Here is a 20,106-nt window from a genome sequence, read left to right as displayed (position 1 = left end):
CTTATATTACTAGTTTTCATTTTCTTTGTCTTAGCTTCCTAGTTTTCAATCTCTCTGTTTAGTTGCATTGTGTGGTTATACATCTATTTGAAGTGTTTTACTTGCATACTAATTTATAGTTTTTCTCTAGTAAATGACAAGTCCAATGAAAATTGTGATTCTTCGATATCTGACATTAAGGTCTCCTCCATATCTGTTTATGAATATTTCATGTTTCCCTACAAAAAAATTGAGAAACAGCTACAAATTCCAGTAACGAAAATTCTGTTTTGTATCTAAATGACAGCTTTTGTGTCAATTTCGGTATGTCTTACTTAGTTCCTTTTTTTATTTTAAATATGCTGACATTATTTTTGAAGATTTTTTATCTACTCAATTAAGCAGTTGTTACGTGGAATTGAGTAATTCTCTAAGTTTGTTTGTTCCTTTTTCTTCTTTGATTAAAAATATTTTCTCTATAGCATTAAAAACCAAATAAACCGGGGAAGCTGCAATCCATTACACAGCTGAACAAGGCAGACATCATTGTCATGGATGCGCTGTCTCGTTTTCTAAATGAATTTATTTATGACGTTTTTTGCATCGTGTGAGGGGTTTAGCTTGAGTGAGTAATTGATGATGAATATGGTATTTAAGACTGCGGTAACAAATTTAATGGTTTTTTCATTTTCTATGAACGAGTGATGCTTTAGTGTTTGTTCACTATGTTGGGTTTGTTGTTGAACTAGTGATTATAGGAAATAGTTGGAATATTTCTTTTAGAAGGATTGATCAATGGTAAAAGGTTAGATTTTAGTTTGATAGTGCTGTTGGTTGAGCTGGTTTCTAATTTTCTATCAATTCTATTTCAAGCTAAAGAAAAACAAGAAAGATTGGTTCCTTGTGTGCTAGGTTTAAGGAAATTTTGTAGAACAGTTGATTGTTAAAGCTGCAAATTTTGGATGACCAAGTTAGCTTCTGCTTTCTTCTTGAGTTAATGCTAGCATATAAGGACTCCTTAATATTTGCTTTAAAGAAGTGTAATGGTCCGACTGCTTAATCCTCCATTTAAGTCCCATACTGAAGTAGGAGAACACCTTTATATGCTTTCTGAGGTGAAGTCTTGGAATCGTTGCAAGAACTGGAAGGCATAACCCAAATACTTCAATTGGCGTTGTGCTTTGTTCTGCATGAAACATTGGTTGTCTCTATGTGATCAATTGCAATTATGTTGACTCTTTATCTATTCAATTAAAACTGGATTGTGGGAGCATATTGGATATGAAGTTGGATTGTTTTCAACTTATATGATAATTGTTTGTGTATTTTTCATGTTAAACCTGTTTAAATAGTTTATTAGTTTTGCTAGGTTCTTTGTTCATTGAACAACTCAGCAAGTATGTTTCAAGCTTCCACCGAAAGATATAGTATTTTATCTTTGAAAGATTATTTTGAATTAAAATGTTTGAAAGATTAGTGAAGCTACTTTCTAATAATTACTTCTCTTGTCTCTCTCTCTCTCTCCCCCCTCCTTGAATCCAGAGCAGTGAGTGGTAAATGAAACAGGGATACCCTTTGTCTTCTTGTTAAAGTTCAGTGATTAGATATAAGTTTGTATCTTAGAAATGTTTACAAACTATTTCCTTTGAGCGTGTGCAGTTTTGGATGGAACTTTGGCTTTTATTTTGTTCTGCATATGGTTTGTAGTCCATGTCTATAGATGTAATAGAGTTCAAAGCTGTAAAGTGTGTTGGACCAAGATCAGGGCTATTTTGTGTGCCTTGGTTTATGTCTATGGGCCATATCAATGAGTAAATACTCCATCGGCTACCCTAGGAAGCCTAAAAATATATATATAAATCATATATATTTAATAGTCACAGATAGCTTTGGCCTCGTGTATTAGGTTTGGTCGAAAAAATATTTTTCTTTTTTTCTTTCTTTTTTTTGAAGATTTTAACGTTAGTGTTATATAAAATAAATAAATATTTTATTTTTAAATATTCAAAAATTTGAAATTTATTAAATAAATTTTATTTATTTACTTTTTTTTTAATGGCTGGAAGGCAACAATAAATTTTTAAAACCTGCCTAAACGACATTTTTCTTTGTTTTAGAAAATATAAACCACTTATGGAGAGATACAACTCCATGGAAAGGTATTTTGTTCTTCTATAATTTCAAAAATTGAATAAGATTTTTTCACACTTGATTTTTAAATACAATTCATTCATCAAAATTATATACACAGAGAAGAGATACGGTTTAATTAGGCTTGAAATTGTGTCCTCAATTCTCAAGCATCACAATGTTTAATCCTGAGATGCAGTATCCTATAAAGGTTTGAGCATAGAAAATGGGAAAAATTATTGTTTTTAGGACATTGTTTCAAACCAAAACCCAATCTATTCTGCATTATTCAAATCAATTTATTTATTTTTTCATTATTTTTTGATAAATTATAATCTGTACATTATAATGTATAGAATATTTTCTATATTTCATTCAATTCTCCTTAAACTACCTCCAAATTAAATGTTAGCTGATGAGTTTTGGAGGGACAGTGGTGAATGACAAATTTAGAAACACTAAAAGCAATTTAGGAAAATAAAAATGAATTATCAATGATGGCATCCAACAGGAACATTAAAAAAGTCAAAAAGCCCAAAAACTGATCAGATATGCCCAAAAAAATACAATCCAAAGTCAGCCAAAACACGATATCGTCCAAGCCCAAGCCCGTCCAATTTTCTATTTGGAGTGGGCTCAGGCTCTAGACTTTTTACTTAATGGGGTAATTTCTTTTGCCTTAATTGGTATGTTTTGTCTTCTCTCCCTGGTTAAGTTTTCCATTCATTCATTGTTTTTTGTTGTCTTTTGATTTTTCTATTGTTGTATTTTAATTATGTATAATTTTTTTAAAAAAAATTGCATATCATCATTTTATTTTATTCTGAACAGGATCTATTGGATATTAATTTTAAATAAATATTATTTATTAAATAGACATCATGCCACATAAATATCAATATTTTCCAATTCATATACCATACAGACTCTATTAATAGATCCATTAGAGATATTTTAATGTATTTGTTTACTATTTTTGGATTTATCCCATTTCAAACTTGGGTTTCTCTATACAATCCTAAACAAAAGGATTAATTAAGCTTCTTAATATTTGTTTTCAAAAAATTAAAAAATAAAAATAAAAAGCTTAGGATTAAGCTTGCAATGTTTGTAAAAACTAAAAAGTTTGAGAATATTTATTTAATTTTTGACACTTTTTATTTTGGGCCTGGCTCCACGGAAAGACAAGTAAGGGATATCCAATATCAAAAATTATTTTTATTCTTCATTAATTGGTAGAATATATATTATCATTTACAACAATATTTTTTTTATTTACAATAATATCATTTCTATAGATATAATGAGCATAAGAAACCTCATTTAATATTATTTAATATATTTTCTAAGTTTATTATGATAAATAATATTGAGCTACATTTTGCATATAAGTTAGATTTTATGAGACAAGAGGGCATTAACTTGCATAATATTTTGAGAAATTATGCTTTCTTGATTGCCGAAGAAATTATATTGTACAAAGAGTTAATCCTGGAGAAATTAACTTTGCCCTTCTTTAAATTAAAAAAAAAAAAATTTATCCAAAAAAAAAAAACAGTTAGATAAAGAATATTTTCTTTTTTTACTGAGTTTCACTAGGAAACTTTCAATTGCATAATAGTTTGTTAGTTTAAAACTTGCCCTGAATTGGTCTCAATTTCACTCATTTTTGTCATGAGGTTAATTGCTTCTAAATATGAATAACTCCAAATATAACGTAGTTATTTTTATTCTTCATTTTTTATTTTTTATTTTTTTTTTTGGTAATTTTTATTTACCATTAATTGATATATTTTCTGAGTTTATTACGATAAAAAAAATACAGAGTCACAAAATATTGAACATTTTTTTAAATATTTTTTTATGGAAAAAAAAAATCATCACATCAAGCTTCCTTACAACATCTTCACCACAAAAAATAAATAATAAAAAAAATAAATTGAAAAAAAAAAAAAAAAAGAGGCTCCGTTCCAAAACACCGAATGAAAATAAATATATAATTTATTTGTGAAAAACTTTTAACGCTGGAGCTGATTGTAAATGAGCCTTCTGTTTAATAAGCCCAATCTCAAGCCCTAGCAGAAGTCCAAAAGAGACCAAGACCGAACACATATATACACGTTTATGTGCAAGCTCCAGTTAGATTATTTCTTCAAGAAAATAATTAATCATGATTTATATAAACTAATGTTTTTGGGGAATTTGATTTTCATGGACCTACAATTTTCCACTTTGAAAAGGGAATTTGATTTCTATGGGCCACATTTTTATATTATTTTTTTTTTTTTTAAAAAAAATAATAATACATTTCCCAAAAAGTAATTAAAAGTTTAAAAAATCTAGTCCAATGAATCCATCAGATAAGCATATTTTTTTTGGATAAATATCGGATGAGCGTGTTTATCCAGTTATAAACTTCTCTCAGGATAATAATCCGTCTATTTTTTGTTGATATTAACAATCCGTCTAGCTAATCTGCTTTCCTCCAATATTCTGGCCCGATTGATGTTCTTCGTGTTGCCCATAAAGAGGGATAGGGATGTTGATTAATTATAAACTTGTCAGAGTTGTTGAAAGCTTCGGAAACTCGATTCACACTTGATTTTAATAGTTACATGCGATGAGAAAAATGTGAGACAGATGTTTTGGAATAGAATTTGTATAGGTACTTATGAAAATTGCTTAAATGGCATTCGATTTTTTATTTTCTTTTTAATCTTTCGGCTGCTGATGGAACGCCTACAACTTAAAATATTACAATCCCTCACTTAAAGCCTAAACCATCCGACATCTCATATAATTTTATTATTTAATTTTATTTATGTATAATTGTTTTTCAGTGATTTTTGTAAAAGTTTCCTCTTTTATTTTTTATGTGTATTTTGATGTTGAGCTAGAGGTAAATAGGAGTTTATTTGTTTATAAGCTTTAGTTAAAATCTTCTAGAAATATAATAACTTGATTTTTTTTAAAAAAAAATCGCCACATAGTATAGTACAAATGATCAAAATATATTATTATACTTTTGTTATAGATAAGAGTTAAAGAAATAAAAACCAATCAAATCTTGATACATTATTCTCAAATAAATAATAAAAAAATTATAAATTAATGATTCATCCAATTATAAATCTGAACTGCCTAATCCAAGAGTTCAAGATCCATGCTCTCTCTCTAAAAAAACTAAAGAAAAAAAGATTACGTAGTATAGTAATATAATGATATAATAATATAATAATATACTGAGATCCATCTAACGGATATACAAAAGAAAGTTTGTTAATTACAATTGCCTTTGCATCAATCTCTTCTGGTGGCCCCCAAACGCAACAGTCTCTTCTCACATATGACACAGAGCCGCCACCACCTCCACCGACACCTAGAGTTAGGCGGCCCCGCTCCAGTGCCGTATATACCTCTCCGAAGAAAATTGTACGTGTTTTTTTCATTTAATTTCGACTAATATATATATATATATACATATAAATATTATAGCAATATTCCTTACGATCCAGAGTTGAACGACGGTTGTAGGTTTAGCTTTCTGTGTTTTATTAGACAGATTCAAATTAGATATGAGACACACACTTTCATATATCATCAACGAAAAAGTGTTCTACAATCCTATTTTGCTAATAGTTTATTGCTTATTAGTTAATTTTGCTTTGTGAGTTTCTTGTATACATGTATGGGGACAAAATTAATTTGAAATTAATTATTTATTATTTTCAATTATTATGATATTCTTTTTTTTAAAGCTTTTGTTTTTTTTTTTTTTTTTTTAATAGCGATGAAAAAGAGTTTTGTGATTTAGCGAATAGTGTGACTGTCTTGGTTTGGATTGGGTGTGCGATAACAATTGCATGGATTCCCCAATTGCCTTCCATCTCGGTGGAGTCTATCTCCATCACTGTCATCGATATACCTTCCACAGGTACAAATCATCAGCAGGTAACTACTGCCAATTTGGAGATGGCTTTTCTGGTAGAAAACCAAAACCACAATTACAGCATTGCTTATGACCACATCAATGTTCTAGCTTTCCATCGCCAAAAAATACATAAGATATTCCATGGCGAAAATATACATGAAATATACGATGATATAAAACTAATCTCCGATACAACGGTCGCACCAATCGAGCAAGACAATGGAACCATTATTATTAAAGCTCAAATGGATGGTGTTGCTTTTGATCATTTGGTCATGTACGACAGAAGAAGCTGGATTTCTTTTCTCGAGTTTCAGTTGATGACTCGGGTAAGAATGATAGAGGGCACGTGGACGAAAAGCACTGGTGATATGACCGCCGTGTGTAAGATATCTAAGATAGTCATTTCACCAAATGAAACACGGAAAATTGACTTTCAACCACCCAGCATATGTTTTGTTCCAGCATATGTTTTGTTGATGGAAGCTGGAGAAGCTCTTTTCTTTTTATGGTAACATTTTGCATGATTTTTTGTATGATTATTTTTGCAGTATTTTCTCCGAGTCCACGACTTTTGCCAGTTAGTTCTTTCCATGAGGAGTATTGGTAATAACTTCTATTATTATTAATAATTATGATAATTAATTTGTCCAGTTGATTCTTTCCTTCTATCCTTCATTTTCCTTTTTTTTTTTTTTTTTTTGGTAATATATTTCTTCATTTGATTCATCCACATATAATTCAAACTTAAAAATCAATTACTTTTTAAATAAAATAAATAATATATAATGTCATACTCGAGAAGTATAAAAACAATATAATTGGATGATTCTATGCATTTACTTTCCTTAAATTTAAAATATTTATCAATTTATCGACCATTAATAAAATAGGTATATCATTTGATACAAAAAATTTACTTAATAAATTTGATACTTATAACATTGTCCATTTATTAAGCTATTATTTTATTTTATTATTATAAAGATATTTTAAACAAAAAAAAATTTGAATCAAATTTAAAACTATAAGAAAAATAAAAATTAAATTTTTAAATTTTTAATTTGAATGTAAACTTTAAATTCGAAGTCCTGATACCTGAGCCTAAGCCCAGCTCAGTACCCATAGGATAGATGGGAAATTTAAATTGGATTGTTGGCCTGGTTTGACCCAACTCAAATTCTCTCTCCAACCCAAAAAAAGCCTAGTGCAAACTCTGAGCCTGAACGTTTGGGCTTAGATTGGGAGAGGTAGCCTGAATTTGTAACCCTACATCCAAATTAAAACAAACATTACAACCAGATTACTACCACATACCTAAGGAATATAGGCCCTCCCTTTCTCTCCAGGCTATGCCTCAACTACACTTGCAACAAGGTAACCTATAACAATTTGACAGGATCGGAAGAAGAAACTGGAAATTCCATTGGTTTTTAAGTAATATATATATATATATATTTTTTTTTTTTTTCAATTTAATTAGGAGAATGATAGCTACTTAGAAGGCTGAACACAGAAAACTTTCAAATTAATATATTTTTGTTTATATTCATATATATATATATATATATATAGAAGACCAAGAATGAATTCCTGATCCCACTTTAAAATAAATTTCTCATATAAAGTACTATTGATTTAAAGTAAAATATAAAATTTAAAGAATAATATTAAATAAATCTACAAGTGTCTTATCTAACTATTTAATAGATTTATGTTTTGTTTCATTTATACCTTCAAAAGTTTACTTATATATAATTAGATTATTATATAAATATGTAAGACCAATAAAGTACTGACATATAACACTTATACATATCTTTTAGTATGCAAATTTATTTGGTACCTCTAGCATTGCTTTATTATTTCACAATTCTTTTTTTTTTTTTTGGTTTTTTTTGACATTATTTTACCTTTCAATAATTTTCCAATTTAATTTTTTTTCTTTACTTATCACTAAAAATTTATAAAATAGTCGGCTAAAAAAATTACTAATATAATATCGAGTCATTAAAACTTGGAACTTAACATTTATTGCAGATATATACATATATATATATATATATATATATATATATATATATAAGATTTGTTGTATATTTTTATTTTGAATCCCAACAGAATTTTAACAATACTATTTTAGCTTGGATGATCATGTCATGCATGAAAATTGCTTAAAATGCATTTAATTTTTTTTTAATTATTTATCTGTTCAACTGCTGATAAAACGTCCACAACTTAAAGTCAAAGAACATTTGAAAGCATAATACCATCCAACATGAGATTATACCAAAGAGTCATATAATTGATTATTTGATTTTTTTTTTTTTGAATAAATTTATTTTAATGGCTTTTGCAAAAAATTCCTTTTTTATTTTTTTTTGGGTATTTTGCTGTTAAACTAGAGGTTTATATGAATATATTTGTTTATAAATTTTAGTTAAAATCTTCTAAAAAATATTAATAACTTAATTACTTTTTTTTTTCTAAATATCACCACAGATGTTATAATGGTACAAGTAGTCACAAACAAAAAATTATGAATTATTGATGTCATCCAATTATACATCTTAAATATTAAAACCCTCTCAGACCCCTACAGGAACTCTAGGCTAACCCTATCTTGGAGAAACCCTATTGCTAGTTTTTATTGGAAATTCAATAGTATCTTCCTAAGGGTTAGACTTACCTAGAAATTTTTGTACAAAAAAACGTATTTCAACAATATAACCGTTTTATTCTTCCCATCTTACTATATAAATTTTTCATAAAGTTCCAGTACTCTACAAATAAAAGAGCCAGGTACAAAATTAATAATTAATAAAACAAAAAAAGTAATAATTACAAATATTCCACACCCAAAATTTAGTACCAAAGCATACTAAGAATTTATTTTAAGAACAAAGGTAGCATGATTGCAAAAGTAATAATAATAATAATAATAATAATAATAATACAAAGATGAGAAGGTAGAATATTCTAATTCGGATACAGCAACGGAAGAAAACAACAATGAGCTTGCACCCTAGAGGATCAAAATCCACTTGTCACTTGGACCTAAGGAACGAATTTAAAAACAAAAAATAATAATAAAAAAATAAAATGCTAATCATCTCAATAAGTGGTACTTGACTAATTACTAATAAGATTACTATATAAGCAAAAGAAATAATTAAAAAAATAAATAAATAAATTAGATTATGCAAATATATAAGTAAACAATTAAGTGAATAAATAAATAATTGATCAAATAACTAAACAAATAAATGATTAAATAGGAAGTAGGAATTTAAGATTTACAAATTTAAGAAATTACTTGGAAATAACATTTTCTCTCGAAACCCTCATTAATTCACTTGATTTACAAGGTTTTTCTTTTCAAAATCACTTGTCAAAAAGGCCAAAAATTAAAATAGTGATGTACAAATAAATGTTTTTGGGGAATTTGATTTTCATGGACCTACAATTTTCCACTTTGAAAAGGGAATTTGATTTCTATGGGCCACATTTTTATACTATTATTTTTTTAAAAAAAATAATAATACATTTCCAAAGAGTAATTAAAAGTCTAAAAAATCTAGTCCAGTAAGTCCATCAGATAAGCATCTTTTTTTTTGGTAAATATCGGATGAGCTTGTTTATCCAGTTATAAACTTCTCTCAGGATAATAATCCGTCTATTTTTTGTTGATACTAACAATCCGTCTAGCTAATCTGCTTTCCTCCAATATTCTTGCCCGATTGATGTTCTTTGTGTTGCCCATAAAGAGGGATAGGGATGTTGATTAATTATAAACTTGTCAGAGTTGTTGAAAGCTTCGGAAACTCGATTCACAACTTGATTTTAATAGTTACGTGCGATGAGAAAAATGTGAGACAGATGTTTTGGAATAGAATTTGTATAGGTACTCATGAAAATTGCTTAAAAGGCATTCGATTTTTTATTTTCTTTTTTATCTTTCGGCTGCTGATGAAACGCCTACAACTTAAAATTTTACAATCCCTCACTTAAAGCCTAAACCATCCGACATGGGATGATTGAAGATATCGATAGAAATGTCGATATCGATGGAAATATCGGTAAAGTTACGAAAACTGTAAATTTTTAATTTAGAATACAATTTTTTATATATGAGATAATTAATATAATAAAATTATATAAGAATACAATAATTAGAATACAATAATCATAAAATATTCTACAAATATAACAAATTATTTATAAGTGAATAAAATATAAAGTTAATTCACACCAAAATATAGAAAATTTAACAGATAATAGTAAGCAGTGAAGAAAATATCGATGTCGATGGAAATGTCGAGGGTATGATTTTACGGAAATATCGATAGAAATGTCGATATCGATGGAAATATCGGTAAAGTTACAGAAACTGTAAATTTTTAATTTAGAATACAATTTTTTATATATGAGATAATTAATATAATAAAATTATATAAGAATACAATAATTAGAATACAATAATCATAAAATATTCTATAAATATAACAAATTATTTATAAGTGAATAAAATATAAAGTTAATTCACACCAAAATATAGAAAATTTAACAGATAATAGTAAGATACAAGAAATTCTCAAATATAATCCCTAATACATTATTAATACCAAAAAGAATTCCTTGGTTCTTCAAATTGATGATCATATCTTGATGTTTCACGTGTATAGCAATAGGCATTCCAACTCATCATATTAGAGAAATTTTCCATGTAATTGTAGATGTGCCAAGTATATCTTTCTCTATCAATCCCAACCAATTGTCCAACTGGAGGATAGTGTGGATTTATCCAATGAGGAGTGTAACATTCATTTTGAGACATGGGATGATTGAAGATATCAACATCGTAATCTCTGTGAGGATTATGTGAGCTCATTTGACCAATTGGATACACAATTGGAATCTCAGAATTTCCAGATTGAGAATTAACTTTTGTATTTAAACTCATTGCATCCAAAGAGTTAGAAAGATAATCTTCATCATGTTGATTCATCATCGAAGTGCCATAATGCCTTCTTGAACCAGTGCCTGCTGTTCGAGCTCCATGATCAAAATCCTGTGTTGCATGTGTATATTGATCTTCACAAATAAATGGGCTTAATGGTTGTTGGCTTGGTTCTCGATAGTATGTTCCACTCCTACCTCCACCTATATTATATCCTCCTCCTCTATTGCCACCACCACCACCACCGCCACCGTCATCGTCGTCGTCGTCATCATCATCATCATCATCATCAAGATCAACAACATCATCATTAACTTCATCCTCATATTCATTTTCGTTGAGAATAACCACCACCAAATGTTTCTACACGAGGACTAAATCGTCTAGTTAAAGGCCTTGTCACTACTTCAAACGAATAATTTCCTCCACTATCACTGCTCATAACTTCTTCAGCAATAACATTCTCAACATTTATCCCTAATTGTGAAGCATGCATTGCGACTCGAGGATCTGGTTTGCCTTCATCATCATCTAAGTGTGAATTCTTAACCCATTGGATAATAAGATTATCTTCATCTTCATCAGGGTCAGCTCCAATTTCAAGAAGATCCAAATAATCATAATCTAATTGCGGTTGATTTGTTAATTCCATATCACGTATCCGCAATTTCATATTATAGTAGCAAAAAACCAATTTCTGAAGTTTTTCATATGCGAGTCTATTTCGTTGTTTTGTGTGTATTAAAGCGAAGGTGCTCCAATTACGCTCGTATGCGGATGATGATACAGTTTGTGACAAAATACGCATTGCCAATTTTTTGAGTGTTGGGGTGCTATTACCATACATTGTCCACCATTCAGCTGTATATTTCAACATTATAAATCAAAATATATTAAATTTTAAAAAAATTTAATTATTAATAAAAATTTTTATATTAAGCACATTTTTTTATAACAAGTAATTGAAATGCACATACCAGGTATCATTTCTGCCCGGGCGGCAATTGCTACACGATCACCAAACCCTTTTCGTGCATTCGGTTGTGTCAGCCCGGTCTAACATTTAGTTATAAGCTGGCTGGACAAAGATGGATTGAAGGTAAGATAGATTTGAGTTCAAGTGGCACAGGACCTTCGATCGACCATAGGGCGTATTCTACCCTTACCGAATTCATTCTATTGAAGCGTAAAAAGCTCCTTCTCTAAAGCATATTATCTATATGTAAAAATGAAAAAATTTATAAAAAATGTTATTACTATGTTAGTTAAAAAATAATAATAAACAAAATCTTACTTCATTTCCAAATTAAGATATACGATCTGAATTTGGATATAATGCTGCAAAGACAGCATGAACAGCTTGTACAAGATCTGAATCAGTGCCAATTCTTTTTTTATACTGGAACCGTGGATTCAGAAAGTATGCTACAAAATAATAATAAAAATTAAATCTAATATATAAATTATAAGACAAAATACTAATTAATAATAAGTAATTGACATAAAATTACCAGCCATATGGAGAGGATGAGAAAGTGTATTGTCCCATCGAGCATTTATGATGCCCATCACCCACTGAATTCCTCTTTGGTTATTGATTGCATATCTCATTTTTTGAAAACAATCATATAATATTGGCATCGTAGGTATGAACGCAGCATCAACAATTCGCAAAATATTATATAATGGCCCATACAAATTAACAACGTGAATAATAGAATCCCAAAAATGATTATCAAGGACAAGTTTCTCCACTTCTTTACCTGCTTTTGTTCAACTCAATTGATGCTCAGCCCATGCATCGCTTGTAAAGACTTGTTTTAGAGAAGCTTTCTTTTTATGGAGACTATTTAAAGCAATATGGTTTGTTGCAAACCTTGTTGCTCTTGGTCGAGCGATGTCTCCTTTGCATATATCTCGCATTAAAGAAAGTAACCAATTATGATTATAAATATAATTGGTTATCATTCTTGTACGCTGAATGATCCTTGCAATACTTTCATGCTTTCCAATATCCTCAAATATAAGATCAATACAATACGCAGCACATGGTGTCCAATACAAGTTGTACTGTGTCATCAATTTCTTACCAGCCTTTACGAATGCAGAACCGTTATCCGCGACTACCTGCACAACATTGTTCTTGCCCACTTCATTGATAACATTCTCCAAAAGTTTGTATATATACTTATAGTTTTTTATTTTATCTGAGGCATCAACTGACTTAAGAAATACTGATGACCCTTTGCAATAGACCATAAAATTCAATATGGACAGCTTAGTTGGTCCTGTCCATCCATCGCATATAATTGTACAACCATATGTCTTCCAGCTTTCTTTAAACTTTTCAATATGCTGTTGCATCTCTTTATATTCCATGTCTAGATATTTTTTCTTAATTTCATATGGAGATGGAATTTGAACTCTCATACCTGATTGTTGAGCACCAACGATCATGTTTTTGAAATGGTGCGATTTTGCCTTTGCAGGTGGGACATTATCATAAATAAAGAACTTTGCTACTAGTCTTCCCAATGTGTTTTTCATATCACCTTTTGTCAACACATCTTTTATATTTTTTTGTTTGCACCGGATGACTTATACAATGAAGGTGCAAGTGCAACTGGAGAAAATTGTTGAGATTGTTGTCTACGAATGGGCTCCCTCACACTTGTTGCACGACGAAATTGAGCACATGGTTGACTACCACCCTCTCGGGAAGATCCTGATCCTTGACCTCTAGGGTTAATAAAGTTCCTTCCTTGTTCTTCCTCCCATCTATCTTGTTTAGATGCACGGACTGTAGCTTTATATGAGTCTCTTTCATCAGGATGCATATCTACTGGATATATACATATATCATCATTATCATCATCATCATCGTCACAATCATCATAATTACTCCGAGATGGAGCTAAGTTACCCCGTAATTCATTACGAATGTCTTCCTCCATTGTCTTTTTTTTCAATTTTGCATGTTCTTTCTTCCTCAAATAATGGTAAATCTCTTTCTTCACTTCTGGAGGTACATTGGGGTACTTTTTGACATTACTTTTTGGATCAGAATGTGCTAAATGATACTTTGATCTTGTTATTCCACCACTTTGCATTTTATGGTTACAATATTTGCAAATTGTACCATACTTGTTACCTTCAATTGGAATACAATGTGACCAAGCTGGATCTGCTTTTCCGCTACTACTTTCCATTTTTCCTTTTAATAATCATACATAATTATTAAATTAATAATAATATTAAGAAGAACAATAAGAATAAGAAAAATAATAATAATAATAACAAGTAAAAAAATAATAAAAGTAATAATAATTTCAATAATAATAAGAATAACAATAATAACAATATTAATAAACAATAATAATAACAATATTAATAATAATAATAACAACATTAATAATAATAACGATAACAAGTATAATAACAATAATAATTAGAAGAAGAATTACAATAATAATAGTATTAATAATAATAATAAACAACAATAATAACAACATTAATAATAATATTAATAACAGAAATAATAATAACTACATTAATAAAAATAATAACATCAACAATAATAACAACATCAATAACAATCATGATAATACTAACAATATTAATAATAATATAAATAATAACAACTTGATAAAAATAATAATAATAACAATAATAAGAAGAACAATAATAACCATAACAACAATATTAATAACAATAATAACAACATTAATACTAATAACGATAATAAATATAATAATAATAATAATTAGAAGAAAAATAACAATAATAATAATATTAATAATAATAATAAACAACAATAATAACAACATTAATAATAATATTAATAATAGAAATAATAATAACTACATTAATAAAAATAATAAATCAACAATAATAACAACATTAATAATAATCATGATAATAATAACAATATTAATAATAATATAAATAATAACAACTTGATAATAATAATAATAATAATAACAATAAGAAGAAGAAGAATAATAATCATAATAACAATATTAATAACAATAATAACAACATTAATACTAATAACGATAATAAATATAATAGTAATAATAATTAGAAGAAAAATAACAATAATAATATTAATAATAATAATAAACAACAATAATAACAACATTAATAATAATATTAATAATAGAAATAATAATAACTACATTAATAAAAATAATAACATCAACAACAATAACAACATTAATAATAATCATGATAATAATAACAATATTAATAATAATATAAATAATGACAACATGATAATAATAATAATAATAACAATAGTAAGAAGAAGAATAATAACCATAATAACAATAATAATAACATTAATACTAATAACGATAATAAATATAATAATAATAATAATTAGAAGAAAAATAACAATAATAATAATATTAATAATAATAATAAACAACAATAATAACAACATTAATAATAATATTAATAATAGAAATAATAATAACTATATTAGTAAAAATAATAACATCAACAATAATAACAACATTAATAATAATCATGATAATAATAACAATAATAATAATAATATAAATAATAACAACTTGATAATAATAATAATAATAACAATAAGAAGAAGAAGAAGAAGAATCATAATAACAATATTAATAACAATAATAACAACATTAATACTAATAACGATAATAAATATAATAGTAATAATAATTAGAAGAAAAATAACAATAATAATAATATTAATAATAATAATAAACAACAATAATAGCAATATTAATAATAATATTAATAATAGAAATAATAATAACTACATTAATAAAAATAATAACATCAACAATAATAACAACATTAATAAGAATCATGATAATAATAACAATGTTAATAATAATATAAATAATAACAACTTGATAAAAATAATAATAATAACAATAATAAGAAGAACAATAATAACCATAATAACAATATTAATAACAATAATAACAACATTAATACTAATAACGATAATAAATATAATAATAATAATAATTAGAAGAAAAATAACAATAATAATAATATTAATAATAATAATAAACAACAATAATAACAACATTAATAATAATATTAATAATAGAAATAATAATAACTACATTAATAAAAATAATAACATCAACAATAATAACAACATTAATAATAATATTAATAATAGAAATAATAATAACTACATTAATAAAAATAATAACATCAACAACAATAACAACATTAATAATAATCATGATAATAATAACAATATTAATAATAATATAAATAATGACAACATGATAATAATAATAATAATAACAATAGTAAGAAGAAGAATAATAACCATAATAACAATATTAATAACAATAATAACAACATTAATACTAATAACGATAATAAATATAATAACAATAATAATTAGAAGAAAAATAACAATAATAATAATATTAATAATAATAATAAACAACCATAATAACAACATTAATAATAATATTAATAATAGAAATAATAATGACTACATTAATAAAAATAATAACATCAACAATAATAACAATATTAATAACAATCATGATAATAATAACAATAATAACAATATTAAAAATAATATAAATAATAACAATATTAATAATAATATAAATAATGAAAACATGATAATAATAATAATAACAATAATAAGAAGAAGAATAATAACCATAATAACAATATTAATAATAATAATAACAACATTAATACTAATAACGATAATAATTATAATAACAATAATAATTCGAAAAAAAAATAACAATAATAATATTATTAATTATAATAATAATAACAATAATAACAATATTAATAATAATATAAATAATAAGAATATTAATAAGAATAATAACAATAATAATTAGAAATTGTTAAATAATAAGCACAATTTTAACAATATTTATTATTGAAATGCTTACTTTTGAGGATCTAGAAATTGTGAATTGAGATTTTTTTTCTAACGTGGATCTCCTAAAAGTTCTTCCTTTTATGAATATAAATGTTGAATGAAGAAAGAAAAGAAGATTAAAAACTAATTACTTCAGTGAAAACTTCGCGTGCACTCAATTTCATTTTTCTGAAGCTTTATGTTTATTCTCTCTATGATTTATGCTGAAACAGACGGATTCAAAACATCAAAATATGGCTGAGGTGCTATACACGCATTTTTATACTACATTCATTTCCTTACCTCTTCAAAATTATAGTTGTCTCGTGAATGTAATTTTTAAAAAAAACAAAAACGAAAGCACCAACTTGCCTATAATAACTTTATTTTATTATTTCTTTCCGCAATTCTCTCATTGTATTATTTGTTTCTGCAATTTTTTGATGATTTTTTCTTGCCGTCACTTTTACTTTTTCAGTCAGAGGCTCAGAGCATGTGAATTCACAGCTGTAGCCTGTAAACTTATTATTTTTTTCATTTTAAATTTTTTTCCTATACTTTCGGTATCCTACTTGATTAATATTTTGAAAAAAAAAAATCAAACAATCAATCATTTCGGCACATTCATTCATGTTTTATTTCTTCAATTTCGGCTCTCACCCTCTCATTCAATTTTTTTTTTTAAGCCAATAACAACCAAAAAAAAAAAAAAAACCAATTTCCCAATTTCGGCCTCTCTCTTCTCTTCTCTTCTCTTCTCGTCTCTTCTCTCTGTGAAACCCCCCATCTCTTCCCCCTTCAATTCTTCTCCCGGCCGGTTACCACCAACCAAACACACACACAAATCAACACAAACACACACACCCAAGACTCATAACACATGGAGTTAAAAAAAAAATAAAAAATTATTTGCCTTGCTAGCAAATTGACAGATCGTTAATGGTATTCAAAAAGGAAAGATCATAAACAAAAAGAGAAAAAATTAGCTAAAGGGTGGTGGAATTGAAGAAGTAGCACTAGGCTTCATAAAGATCAATTCAATTCATACACGTGGATTTTAGTCCCCAACAATTTGACTTTGACGAGTCTATGTGCCTTTACCTTCTCTCGGCTACCCTCTCCAATTCGAGAACTATACACAAATTACAGTTTTACAGACGGAGGAGAAGGAATCGAGCGAGCGAAAATCAGCCGATTGAATGCGTGCGTGAAGGGGAGATATGGGAGTAGCGTCGCTGGAATCGATGCCTCTAGGTTTTAGATTCAGGCCCACCGACGAAGAGCTCATCAACCACTACCTAAGGCTCAAGATCAACGGCCGTCATTCCGAAGTCCAGGTTATCCCCGAAGTCGACGTCTGCAAATGGGAGCCCTAGGATTTACCCCGTACGTATTTCTCTTTCTCTCTGCTCTGCTCTTCTAACTTTTTAGTTTTCTTTATTTTTTCTGTATTTTTCTTTTGCTGTTTGGTTAATTGGATTGATTCTGTGTTTGCTGCATCAATTTTCCTTTATTCCCCCCGAATCGAATGAATTCTTCATTCCCAATCATTATTCTCATCTCATTTCATATGTAAATATAATTATCTTCGATTAGTACAGGTATGAACCAGTCCGGCCGATATATCCCAGAAATTTCCACAATTTCCCGTCGACAACCGGCCGATCTTTCCACCTTATCCACTCAAAACCCGAAATCTTCACCGACAATGGACGATTCCGTCGACTTCCATCGATTCCGGCGACAGATCGATGACACTCGTGCAAGAAACTTCTTCCCCCCCCCCTCTGTCGGTGTCGGACGGCGTTGACAACGGAAACTGTCGTCGACATTTCCACCGTCTCGCCGATTTTTGCTTCCCTGCCAAAAAGTCATATAATTTTATTATTTAATTTTATTTATGTATAATTGTTTTTCAGTGATTTTTGTAAAAGTTTCCTCTTTTATTTTTTATGTGTATTTTGATGTTGAGCTAGAGGTAAATAGGAGTTTATTTGTTTATAAGCTTTAGTTAAATCTTCTAGAAATATAATAACTTGATTTTTTAAAAAACAAATCGCCACAGATATTATAGTATAGTACAAATGATCAAAATATATTATTATACTTTTGTTATGGATAAGAGTTAAAGAAATAAAAACCAATCAAATCTTGATACATTATTCTTAAATAAATAATAAAAAAATTATAAATTAATGATTCATCCAATTATAAATCTGAACTGCCTAATCCAAGAGTACAAGATCCATGCTCTCTCTCTAAAAAAAACTAAAGAAACAAAGATTACGTAATATAGTAATATAATGATATAATAATATAATAATATACTGAGATCCATCTAACAAATATACAAAAGGAAGTTTGTTAATTACAATTACCTTCGCATCAATCTCTTCTGGCGACCCCCAAACGCAACAGTCTCTTCTCACATATGGCACAGCGCCGCCACCACCTCCACCGCCGCCTAGAGTTAGGCGGCCCCGCTCCAGTGCCGTATATACCTCTCCGAAGAAAATTATACGTGTTTTTTCCATTTAATTTCGACTAATATATATATATATATATATATACATATAAATATTATAGCAATATTCCTTATGATCCAGAGTTGAACGACGGTTGTAGGTTTAGCTTTCTGTGTTTTATTAGACAGATTCAAATTAAATATGAGACACACACTTTCATATATCATCAACGAAAAAGTGTTCTACAATCCTATTTTGCTAATAGTTTATTGCTTATTAGTTAATTTTGTTTTGTGAGTTTCTTGTATACATGTATGGGGACAAAATTAATTTGAAATTAATTATTTATTATTCTCAATTATTATGATATTCTTTTTTTTAAAGCTTTTTTTTTTTAATAGCGATGAAAAAGAGTTTTGTGATTTAGCGAATAGTGTGACTGTCTTGGTTTGGATTGGGTGTGTGATAACGATTGCATGGATTCCCCAATTGCCTTCCATCTCGGTGGAGTCTATCTCCATCACTGTCATCGATATACCTTCCACAGGTACAAATCATCAGCAGGTAACTACTGCCAATTTGGAGATGGCTTTTCTGGTAGAAAACCAAAACCACAATTACAGCATTGCTTATGACCACATCAATGTTCTAGCTTTCCATTGCCAAAAAATACATAAGATATTCCATGGCAAAAATATACATGAAATATACGATGATATAAAACTAATCTCCAATACAACGGTTGCACCAA

General features: G+C 27.8%; 1 protein-coding gene across 1 annotated transcript; it reads left to right on the top strand.

Annotated features, from left to right (window-relative positions):
* The first annotated feature begins 5,393 nt into the window (after positions 1-5,393).
* LOC125423119 (uncharacterized) lies at positions 5,394-6,625 on the top strand. Its single transcript, XM_048476584.2, has 2 exons — positions 5,394-5,541; positions 5,898-6,625. Exons 1-2 carry the CDS (start codon positions 5,456-5,458, stop codon positions 6,553-6,555), a joined length of 744 nt encoding a protein of 247 aa, XP_048332541.2. The 5' UTR covers positions 5,394-5,455; the 3' UTR covers positions 6,556-6,625.
* The last annotated feature ends 13,481 nt before the right edge of the window (positions 6,626-20,106 follow it).

Source organism: Ziziphus jujuba, chromosome 5 (assembly GCF_031755915.1).
Source record: "Ziziphus jujuba cultivar Dongzao chromosome 5, ASM3175591v1".
NCBI classification, from domain to species: Eukaryota; Viridiplantae; Streptophyta; class Magnoliopsida; order Rosales; family Rhamnaceae; genus Ziziphus; species Ziziphus jujuba.
Note: the sequence above shows the minus strand (reverse complement) of the source record. Positions and strands in the feature narration are given on the sequence as shown.

Coding starts and splice junctions, on each gene's coding strand:
- LOC125423119 (XM_048476584.2), top strand. CDS start 5,456: ATGACACAGAGCCGCCACCACCTCCACCGACACCTAGAGTTAGGCGGC. Junction 5,542..5,897: donor ATACCTCTCCGAAGAAAATT/GTACGTGTTTTT, acceptor TTTTTTTAATAG/CGATGAAAAAGAGTTTTGTG.